Source organism: Periplaneta americana, chromosome 15 (genome assembly GCF_040183065.1).
Source record: "Periplaneta americana isolate PAMFEO1 chromosome 15, P.americana_PAMFEO1_priV1, whole genome shotgun sequence".
Taxonomy (NCBI): Eukaryota; Metazoa; Arthropoda; class Insecta; order Blattodea; family Blattidae; genus Periplaneta; species Periplaneta americana.
Genome location: NC_091131.1, coordinates 6,703,512 through 6,716,019, shown reverse-complemented (window position 1 = coordinate 6,716,019; position 12,508 = coordinate 6,703,512). Strand labels below are relative to the sequence as shown.

The 12,508-nt window shown below is 35.2% G+C and overlaps 1 protein-coding gene across 2 annotated transcripts in view; it reads left to right on the top strand.

The window, feature by feature from the left end:
• The first annotated feature begins 674 nt into the window (after positions 1–674).
• The window catches only part of RhoGAP54D (Rho GTPase activating protein at 54D), a 31,815-nt gene continuing 19,981 nt past the window's right edge, over positions 675–12,508 (top strand). For both annotated transcript variants that reach the window (XM_069848913.1, XM_069848912.1), the window contains exons 1-4: positions 675–766; positions 1,068–1,227; positions 8,717–8,886; positions 10,770–10,979. In XM_069848913.1, coding sequence (XP_069705014.1) covers positions 1,112–1,227; positions 8,717–8,886; positions 10,770–10,979 — 496 coding nt within the window. In that variant the 5' untranslated portion in view covers positions 675–766; positions 1,068–1,111. The remainder of the gene's footprint in view (positions 767–1,067; positions 1,228–8,716; positions 8,887–10,769; positions 10,980–12,508) is intronic.

The following is a 12,508-nucleotide window of genomic DNA, read 5'->3' as shown; positions in this document are numbered from 1 at the left end:
TTTCTTCGGTAAGAATGAGCAGGCAGTTTATTTCATAAAGAGTGAAACGGAAGCAAAGGATGTCCAAGTGCAAAAACAAAATTAAGGGCTGGCCAAAGTGCACGCAAAATTAAAAAAAAGAAACATGAAATTATAATTCCGCACTTATTCTCAGAAACTCATATGTTTCGCATTTTGTACTCAATTTCTCATTTTATCACGATTAGAAAACCACTGTAAGCTACGAAATTCCCTCTCTAAGGCAGAATTACGTCATTACGTAGCATTTGAACACTTTTCGCATTTATCGCCACTGCGAAAATCTACCATCTCTATTCATTATAGCAAATAAAGTATGGTACAAAATGACGAAAGAAATTAATGATCAGCGCGGATTTAAAAAATAAATAAGATAGCGAAATAATTGCTAACAGAAACAAAAAAAAATAATTGCGTTTAATTTTCGAACTCAGTTACTAAAGTACAGCTGCATAACTAGACTACAAAGTACGATGAATTGAAATAAAACACTACCGTCTGAACCGTCTCTATCGATAAAGATACAGACTGTAGTGATCAGTGACACGGCCGACTTGATGCTCCCTTCGCTTAAAGCGAAGCGAGTATCAAGAAGGCCGTGTAAGTGAGGGCGAACTTCAGAATACTGTCGCTAGATGGCAACATTATTTGTACACAATACATATGGCTAATTAAAACTTCCGTTCCGCCATATTTTAAAACGGTTATGTCAAGGAAAAGTTTTATGTGCAATGTGTTCAAATTCTTGGTACGTATTTATGTACAATTTTGAATGATCTTAGAATTACTCTTTTGAATATATAATTTATGATGTAATACACTGAGTAGTTACTTTATAAACACCAATTGTAATAACTTAATGTAACAATATTCCTTACCGGTTTCGGTTATAATTAGCATATGAATATCATTAGGGAAACTATTTTGAAACGTAATATTTAACCTCATAAAATGACAGTTTTATGTGTGGTAAAAGAATGCTACTTCAAGTCATTCATGAGCCAATGTTTGTCAATAAATGCTAAATGAAATCAATATCTTTATTCCAGAATCTGACTTCACCATGTAGACGTTTGTACTAGGTATTTAACTCATGGAAAACATCAGTGATGTAGCCCTTGCCGAGAGGCTCAGAAGGGAAGATCCCGAACAATTTCACACACTGGTTCGAATGCATTTATCCTTTGTATTGGACCTTAATACTGATGAGTAAGTTCAGAACCTATTTTATTTAGTATTTCCGTACTATTGCGTTACCACGCTAAGGTGCAAATGTATTTATGTACGTACTTCTAGTCAAGTCAAATGTACCGTAATCAAAAGAAAAATTGAGTGCTGAGGCCAATTTCGCTCCGAAATAAGGGTGGAAATTTGCTGTGAAATTGGCCCTGGGCGGAGAGTTGAGATCGCATTTCTTGCATGTATCAGTTTTTGGTAGGTAGACCCATGGTGGAAACATAGTAGAGGTGTGGGACAAGCTGTGCGTGTTTTCGTTCAGTCTGCGCATGATGTCACCTTTACTGCAGGCACCACTCGAATGACACAGTCAACATAACAGATTGTTGATGGTTAGATCTGCGTCCATAGATTTAAATGAATAAATAAAACTCACGGTTTGTGTATTCAGTAAATATTGACAGTATAGGCTATAATAGGGTCTATCTTGAAGTGATAACATTATAAAATAGTGAACAATAAATTAAATTCAAGAGTCAAGAAATAATGTAATATGGTAGTGCAACGTTAATAATTGCCTTCTGTAATATACACGTACTTTTATAATAATTATAATACATTATGCTACAAATATGCACAAAATTAGGCCCATATATCACACAAATTATATTACACATGAATTCAAGTACAATAGGAACTACCTTGAAATGATAACGTAATAAAATTATGATCTATTACATATTAAACTCAAGTTTCAAGAAACAATGTGATATGGCAGTGTGTCAATAATATTGACTTCTGTAATATAGGCCTACACGTGGTTTTATAATAATTACAATACAATGTGTAATAAATATATACATACTTAGATCTATACAGTTATTTATAACTAGACATCGGATTTTTAGGCACTAAAAATTGCAGTTTTAGGCGCCTAAAATAAGCTCAAAATTTGTAAAATTAGGCTCTATTTTAATGAAAATAGGCATTTTAGGCACATCAAGGTATCATACTTATTTCTTTCACTGAAATTTTTAGTTATACACACAAAAAAGTATGTTTAAACATTAAAAAAGAATACTATATTATATTTATAAACAGAGCTGCACAAATTTAATATATTGAAACTAATGAAATAATGATTATTGATATCAAGATTACTCATTTTAAGTTATTGAAATTCAGTTCCATGCTCAGACTTTATTATAATTATCTGCACAGTACACCACCAGAATTTTTTCTAAATTCTCCTTTTGTCACTGAGAATCATTTTGAAAGCAGAAAAACTTCTTTCAACCGAAACTGATGTGAGAGGCGCAAATTTTAAATTAGGTACAATAGAAACATCAATACTTACTGGAACATTTACACTTTCCCCCGATATCACTCTTGATACTTTTTCCAACAATGAAAATCCTACATTCTTATTTAATACGTTGTCCCACTTATTTTTAACTTTTTTCCCAGTTTCGCCCAAAGCAGAATGTATGTTCACCTGAGCTTCCTTTACTATTGCTATTTGGCTACAAAGAGATTGTTTTTCACGTTCTAATTGTTCAATGCTTGCAGGTATGAAAGAAAAGTTTGATGTTATGTAGGCAATATCGTTTTTCACTCGTGAGTCATTCAGACAATCTTTCACTGCTTTCGCACACGCTGCACTATCAGTTTCAGGTAATTTATCAATAACTGTGACCACTTCTTTAAAATACTTAGAATAATACACCACTGACTGAATCCAGGTTCCCCATCGTGTAACAACCGGCTGAGGTGGGAGTGGGATATCTGGAAAGTTCTCTCTGAATATTGAAATCCTGGATGGGGCTTTACAAAAACATTTTTTTTTGTGTTAGAAATAAACGAATTGACAAGAGGAAATTCATTCCGGATTGTTTCAGAAACCCTGTGAAGGCCATGTGCTAGACAGGTTACATGCGTGAGGTTAGGATAAAATGTTTTAAGAAGTGGAGCTGCAGCAACCATGTATGAGGCAGCATCAGTACAAAACAACAGAACTTTAGAATCGTCTATATTACCTGAGTATAAAGACTGTAGGCCTTTATTTACAAAATAAGCAATGGCTTGGCTATTCACTTTCGAAAGTTCCTTAACACATACGAGGTATGGAATCGAAGATCCATCAGGACTAAGTTTTCCTACTACCATATTTGCTATATACCTATTCATAGGATCTGAGGTTTCATCCATAGAGACCCATATGTAAGAATCACCTATATCCTCCCGAATGGAAGCTAAAGCTTCATTGTATATTCTATCTAAGTAATTTTTTCTTAGGGTCGACTCAGATGGGATATTTTGTTTGCAGTATTTTTGTAAAAACTGTCTTAAAACCGGATTTTCAATTGCATTCCAGGGAATGTTAGCAGCAACAAACGCTCTGGTTAAATCAGCATAGAAATTGCTGCTGAGATTGGATGAAGTAGGCTGTGTTAGTAAAGTTTGTTGCAATTGATTTTTCTGCTGAGCTTTAGCCTTATGAGCCGCTCCTTGCACATGCTGCTTTAGGTGGCACTTCTTTTCTTGCGAAATCTAAAAATGTAAAGTAAACTGAATTAAAATAAAATCCTAATTGTTGTATTGCCGTATTTCTATCACAAAGTTAGTGGGTTCGAACAATCAAAATTTTAATGACCTGCAAATACTTTAACTATCTGAATTTAAAAGGTTAAAGTGTAGTGGTGGTCTTAAAAAGAATTATACCTCAGGATAGCTCAGTCAATGTATAAATATTATGCGCCTACTCATTAAATGTATATATTTCAACTATTGTTATATACCTGTTTGCTACAAATCTTGCAGAATATTATTTTTCCATCATAAGTGAATTCTGAATATTCTGTTAGCCATTGCCGGATCAATGTAGATTTTGCACTTATATTTTTCGGCATTATCGCGTTAAACTTCACAGGAAAACGTCCTACCGCTCAAAACTTCTCAACACAAATAAGGTGAGGGAAAGAGCAACTGTTAACGAGCATTCAAATGAACCGTTGTTATTGAGATTCAATTGGACAAAAATACAAAGTTTCACTTATTGTTGCATTTCCTGGTAGTGTTAACACTAGGAGGGCCATTCTTTTAAATATTTTGTAACGATTTACCCTACTAATTCGCAGTTTTACGACTTTTCATAAATATTTCAAAAACACTCTTTCTCCAAAAATTGTGATTTTATGACACTCTGAAGGGCAGTACAGCTAATCGGTTTCAGACCGAAAACAGTCATTTTTATAGTATAGTATATCTCTGAATCGGTAGCAGCACATGTTGTGATTGTTGCCTGCTTCAAAACTAAGGTTGGTTCTTTGTCGGCATTTATGCCTCCAAACATGTTAAATTCGGTGAAATCTATTACGAGTGTCGTGAGATTCAAAACATTTTGTTTCCTTTATCAATGGTTTCATGGCCGGTGTGAAGCAAACTTTCCACTTTTTAAATGCCTTAAATTTCGCAGTGAATGCATGTATAAATTATAAAAAGTAAGAGTAAAATGCGAAACTTTACAGTGAGTTAGGCATTTTTAGGCGAATATTAACAAATTAGGCTCTAATAACCGTTTTAGGGCATTTTAGGGCACTATAAAACTCTTTGAATACCTTTCAATTTCCATGAAACACAAATATTAATAATTATTTTTACGTTTCTCCTAAAGAAACAAAATAGGCATTTGCCCTAGAATCCGATGTCTGTTTATAACGTACATTATTTTGTATATGAATTCAAATACTTTTGAAACCTTCATTAACATATGTATATGAATTTTTTGGAATAATTTGGCATTATAGTAAACAAATATTTTTATATATTCAGGCTATTGCAGACATAATATAGTCTACTACATTATTTACCTTATTATTCCACACACGACATAATATAATTTCACCATTATAAATCCCACTCTGTTAAGTAAATACTTATTCTTATGCAATCTTTTTCATTTTCTTTATAATATTTCTCTTTGAAATCCCAGACATTTTTATTATTTTATTAATTTCTTTAATTCTAATAAATGTTCTTGTTCTAACCAATGTCGTAATTACTTCTGGCGGAAGAGGAGAACTGATTTCTGCTTCGTTTTTCATGGCAGAATTAACCAAATTTACAGTCTTTTTTATTATAAATTTCTCATGAGAAACAGAATCTCCGTGCACATCTGAGAATATACTTCAATAAGCATAGCAACCAATTGTAGATCCTTAGAAGGGAGAATTAAGTTTCCACGGGACACTGTAGTAATCCAGTCTTTTTGATTAGCAGAAGTTGACAATTTTGTGGGAATTCCAAGATTCGGGTATTGCTCCATATGGTTTGATGCAGCATATCCTGCAATATATTTTAATCCTTCCTGGGATATCCGCTGTCTTGCAGAGATTTCATATATTTTTTCTGGGAGGCCTATATTTTCTTCAGGATCTCGATCGTTGGTAAATTTAACCGGTTTCAGAATGCCTTTAAGAAATTCTGCCGTTGCACATAGTTCTTTCTGCAGATTATCATTGACTTCTGATTGGCTTGTACTAGGACCCACTATTAATGCCTCTTCTTCCGAAAGCAAATTGGAGGTGTTTTTGTTCTCACAAAACTGAGATAATGGATTTCGACCTAGTATGTACCACTTCAGTCTATGTTTAAAATCTAAAGCAGAGGGATGATCGTTTGTTCTACCCATGCTTCTAATTTCCGAAAAAAAGTTTTCTACCAGATCTTGGTTAAGTTTTCTTGTGATGATGTATTCAATTTTGTACTTGTACCTCATTGCCTCATACAACAATGTTAATGATTTATTATTTATTATAATCCCCTCCTGATAAGGTAATTCCCTGTTTGCTTCTCCTACTTTAACTGTGGTCATGACGTCATTCATTTCTGAGAGTGTAATATTCTGATCTTGAAGGTTTATTCCGTAACTATGCAGCCCACGGTGGGTACCGAATTTAGAAACGGTATTAAATAAATCAAACCAATCATTAGTTAATTTTATTGCCTTTGAAGTTTCTTTCCATTCATTTGATCTCAACAGCTCGTTTTCACCATACCATTTCAAAGCCTTTGCAACTCTGTTGGAAAATAATTGTGCTGCCAAACTAACTTTTTGTCTTTGGGTACCACGGACACTTAAGTGTAACGGAGTTAACTTGTAAGCTAATTTTGTATCAGAGGACGAGGATACACGTAAAAGTTCATGAATTGGTTCTGATGAAATGTTCAATCCGTTCAAGTTGAAACCATGATCTAGAAAGTGATTCCTGTGTAATTTCAATAAATGTGGAGCGTCTGAAAAAACAAATATTTCTCGAGTTGAATAATTTGGATTAGGAAAACTGCAATTTAGTTTGCTAGAAATTTTCAAATCACGCCACAGTTTTCTGTTACTTCCACTTAAATCGCTAACTGTGGCCACAACTTGAAAACCACTGCCTTCTAACTGGCAAATTATGTCTGTTAAGATTTCTTTTGTCATTGTCTGATCATATTTATAGTATACGGGCTGCTTCCACCTTGCAAACAAACCACGTGCAAAAACAACCTGCACTGCTTTATGAGGTCCAATTATTTGTTCTTCCCTACTGTCAAAAGAAACCTCCTCATTTAAATACATTTCATCAAATGCTAATACTGTTACATGATCTAACTCCGACATATTTGTAGCTCTCGCCTTCATTAATTTTAAGACATCATGAAGTACCCCTTCCTCAAGCGATAATTGTTTTACTGCCCATTTTCTCAGAGTTGACAAATCAGGTAACGGGTAATTTAATTTTGTTCTTAAGTATCGGTATGTTTTTAGACTTAGGTTTCGAAGTGTTATTGCAGTACCGTAATCTTCTACAGACCATTTCACCCTATGCTTTTTATTCAAAAGAGCATCAATTTGCCCAATAGTGAAAAATGGTTTCAAAATTTCAGCCACTTTAGATTTAACTTCTGTTTGTCTAATGTTTTTCAATGAAATTACATCCTCATGTAATTTTCTTTTTTCGTCTTCATGTTTCCTGTTGGCAGCTGTCAATTCCTTAATTCTCGTTTCTAGAGAGTAATTCTTCTCTTCTAATTCTTCTCTTCTAATTCTTAGTATTTGGCATTCCTCTGTGACAGTAGACTCAGTGGCTCCGCGATTTTCCATTGTTACATTAGTGCTGGATGCTCCTGTTGCGCTGAAGTGAAAGAAAGTTAATAGGTACAGTAGCCTACATGCAATCAGGGGCGTATTTAGGCCTCGGCAGACTAAGCAGCTGTCTAGGACGGCAGATTTGAGGGAGCGACTTTTAAGCTATTATTGTTAATTTTTTATATGTTTTTTTTTTTAATTTTATTCATAACTCTTTAAAGAGTACATGAACTTAAACGCACAATGAAAAGGATATGAATAACATTGGCAACAATCAGTTCAAATTATGTATTGTAATAAATGTCTAGTTAGGTTTATTAAAGAAAATGTACTCAACGCAATGAGCTGCGATCGCTGTCTGCAGTAAAGATGACGTCACACGCCTCGGCCGCTATCGCAACAGCATGCGCAGTCCCACACCTTTACTATGTTTTCGCCATGGGTAGACCTACATAGAAAGCGAGTTTTCGTAAGATCGATTATCAGTGACAGGTTTCGTTAGTTCAGATTTTTGGTATACTTTGCATAGTCTATACGCATTTGGTCAGTAGGTGGGTATGGATAGATATCAGCTTTCCTTTGGTACCGCAATCGTAAAGAATTAGGTTTTATTTGAACTATCTTTAGCATGATTGAATTTTAATTTGGATGATAACTGGTGAATTCAATTTACTGTTCTTACATAATTTAAGTTTAAGCCTATTTAGGCCTACTTAGGATAGCCTATATGCCAATTGGTCTTTCGAAAAGTCTTGGTGCAGTTCCATTATAATGGACTGAAAATTGTAGGCCTAGTCATTGGTTAAAAATTGTATTGTGCAGTTCTCGGACCATGTTGGATGGGCATTATAATCTTTATATCTAAAAAACTATTGAAAGTCGTCTATAGTTATAGCCCTAGGCCTATAGCTGAAATTACAAGGACAATAATTATTAACTTAATTAAGTGTGAAGAAGATATATTGTAGAGGACACCTCGTTAAATGTTCATTACATAGCAACGTCATATTATATTTTTTGGCAGGGAAAATACAATGCGACATTGCTACGAAGTGCAAGTGTGAGTGTTTTCGTAAAAGTGATTATTTTCCCTGGACCAAAAATACAATAAGCTATGACGTTGCTACGAAATGGCGGTAATGTGCTGAACATTTACTTCTTACTAATTGTATTTCTTCTTTAAAAATAGTGCCTTGTGTGCACACAAGAAAAAATGGGTGAAAGGAATGCTTTTTGCTGGAAAGATAGTTATTACTTTAATTTTCCATAGATTTTTCTTTTTCCTTGGCAACCTATAGTTAAATTTTCCCTCGCCTCCTTGGATATTTGTTTCCCTCTGCCACAGAACGTAATACCATAATAGTGATGATTTATTGCTATTTTTTTTTTCAGCTGTGAATATTCGTCAGAAAAGGCAAAATCTCGTCTGCAGAAATGGGGTTTAATGCCCTTCTCCAAAAAAGGAAAATGTCTTGCAAAGGGAGTGATGGAGGGGGCGCCACTCACTCAAGAAGGCATCTGCCAGGTCTTCCAACTCATCGAATTCCTCAGCAAGGACCAGAGTAATGCTTCCTAACAAACAAAAGCTATATTTTATAATTGTAAATCATTAGCATTTCTCAAAGATTTTCAGACGTAGTAATGGATGGGCGTATCCACACCAGACATTACAAGCAAACGAATTACTATTTAAATGCAAAATATGATTGTTAATTATGTTGAAATAGGACCTTTGACAATAATCTCTATTTCCACTGGCACAAAAATTCTTTCTTGGCGGTGTGGTTCAGCCACTGAATACCCAGTGTCCAGAAATATGCACCTCCACTAAAAATGCTTTCTTGCTGGTGCGATCCAGGCCCCTAACACCCACCGTTCGGGCCATTTTGGCAGCAGTACATCCATTCAATACTACAGGAAATACGTTAAAAAATGGTGCCTCCTTTGGTTTAGTTCTTCTGTAGAATTACCATTTGAGTTATTTAATTAAAAGTCACAAAAGCAACAAGAGTCCTAATACACACAAAAAATATCCATGGAGAAACTGTTCACAATAATGATAAATTATAATGCCAGAAGGCACTGAGAGATTGGATGCCATGAACATTCTGTAACAAAGTTATGTTACTAATTCTATTTTGAACAGACTGACAGCCACGCCAGTGGCTCAGTCGGTTAAGGCACTTGCCTGCCGGTCTGAAGTTCCGTTCGGGCGTGGGTTCGATCCTTGCTTGGGCTGATTACCTGGTTGGGTTTTTCCGAGGTTTTCCCCAACCGTAATGTGAATGCAAGGTAATTTATGGCGAATCCTCACCTCATCTCGCAAATATCATCTCGCTATCACGAATCTCATTGACGCTAAATAACCTAGTAGTTGATACAGCGTCGTTAAATAACCAACTAAAGTAAAAAAAACGGATTGACAACACATGTCTAAACCTACAATCTGTAAGTGCATTATAACCAAGCTGTGGATTTTTAGGCACTAAAAACAGTTGAAATAGGCATTCAAAATTCTAAAATAGGCATTTAAAAAGGCACTAACAAATTTCTAATTCTCAACGGCCAACACGACCATAGCGTAGCATTATACACTACTTTCTATAGGAATGTCATTACGGCAGTTAATAATTGAATATTCTTCCAAATGTTGTAATGAGTACTGATGTCTATTGTCTGTAAGAATGTATTAAATTGGGAGAAACTCCCTTCCACTTCACATGAAGTGATGGGGCAATACTTCAGGGATACGGCCTCAACTGGGGACCAGACCAGTGGGAACGCAGTAATGTCAGTGTATTTTCCAATCAGTGCTTCTGATGACTTTTGCTTTGGCATATCTCCATGGTACACTTCACATATTACAGCAGAAAACTCAACTCCATACTCAATTCACAAACTCACAAAACGGTTACACAGTTTAAAACAACTACCACAATGATTCATGCGGCTTTCGAAATACATTTTTTCTTATTGCTTGATTTTAAATAATTCGATTTCTCCGTGCTCTGGTGACAGTAAAACGTAACACACATAATTATCAATAGTTCTATATCATTTCCCTCTGCTAGGTAAAAAAGAAACAATTTACAGACTCAAAAAATATCGATAGAATGGTCAGTAAATTCAAGTATAATATATAATACGGATATTTAGGCAATTTTTAGGCATTTATAAGCAAATAGGCATTTACTAGAGAAATAGGCAATTATAGGCACTATAGAATTCGCATATAATACTCACAATGTCTTAAAATGGATATGTAACCTAAAATCTTTCGCCTTCAGGTTAAGGATTAAAATAGGCATAAATCCGCAGCTTAATTATAATTATTATACCTATATATATTTTTTAACAATACTACATTACTAGATTCTTTTTACATATTTATTTTCCAGCTGTGAGAATCACCACATCTTTCTAACTATGACTCATTTCCTCGCAGACATCTCCCAGGAAGGAATCTTTCGCCGCAGTGGCAAAATGACACGTCAGCAAGAGCTGAAGCAGATGTTGAACCAGGGGTGTCCACTGAACCTGGAAGACAGCCACTTCTCAGTGCACGACTGCGCCTCTGTGCTGAAGAACTTCTTGGCAGAGTTGCCGGAGTCCCTGCTCACTGATGCACACTACCCGGCATACTGTCAGATAGCAGGTAATGCACAACTTGAGAGACAGATAGGCTACACTCTGCTGTGACCAAGTCTAATGTCATGTCAGTTTCCAGTACGAGTTGGCTGCTGTGTATGGCAAAGCCTCATTTAGACTACAGGTTACGTTCAAAGAATACCATACTTACCTGTAGTTTTCATATCCACTGTTCAAGAATTAAAACAGAAAATCAATATCCCGAATTTAAAAGAAAACTTACAAATTAAACCAAACTCTCTAACTCTATTAAATATAGAATATAATTTAAATTTAACAGAAGAAATACTGAAATCAGAAGTAAACACTGAAATAATGAAACAATTGTCTTTAGAGACAATTAATTATTAGGTACCCTCCACAAAACTGGCTTCATTTATACACCGACGGATCCTTGATCTTCAGAGAACAAGGTGCCGGTGCAGGTGTTACGTGCTGTCTCTTCTCACTTTATAGATCTCTTGGATATGGAACAACAAGTTTCGATGGAGAAATCATTGCAATAAGTGAAAGTCTCAGGAATCTTCTATGCCACATCAATAAATTTAAGAATGCAGTTATATTGTCAGACTCCAAAGCAGCTGCTATCAATAATCTAAACACACACCTTCCTCTCAAACAGCAGAAATAACTAAAATGCTCTCCCAATTAATATCACTCAATAAAAGAATTGTATTCCAATGGATACCATCCCATTGTGGAATCCTGGGAAACGAGAATGCGGATGCTTTAGCAAAGAAGGGCAGCACTGCTACTTACAGACCTGTTACTAAATCTACGTATTACTCTGTGAAGAGATTTATTAAATCTACATACTTAGACTTCAACAAACAAAATTCGATAACACAATCTCAAGGGAAAAAATGGAACTCTCTGCATCAAAATCCACAGTTAATTCCCGATTTACCACGAAAATCGTCTGTAGCTGCATTTAGATTGGCAACAGGCCATGATTGTTTGGCCAAACACCTGCATAGAAATGGAATATATCAGTCCCCTAACTGCCCATTGTGCAACTCAAACCAAGAAATGGATTCGGAACACCTCGAAATCTGTGCTTCAGTGGCTGGCCATGATAATATCTTTGAAAAATATTGGAGTGCAAGAGGTCAAATGACTTTATTGTCAAACGCCTGGCATTAGAAAACAACAACAACATTTCAGATGTAGTGATTTGTTTTATATAATGTATATTAATTAAAACTGTGTTTTACATATGAATTTACATGCATTGTGTGATTGTAGCATACATAGAAGGCAGTGGGTTTCATTACGACTCTAGAGCAGTTATTTGTAATATTTCAACATTTATCTAGGTTAGCAACTCTGAATTCAGTAAAATCAACTTTCAGTCATGGTGGCATTTGCAGTAATGACAAGAAAACACACTATTGTGCAAAAAAATATATATTTACCACACTTTCAGCCAGAGTACGCAATGAAGGCTAAGAAATTATGTATTTTGATAATTCTGCAGCCAAGCGGCCTGTCATAGTGTGCAAATGAACATAGGCCTAATGTTTTTGATATTCACCT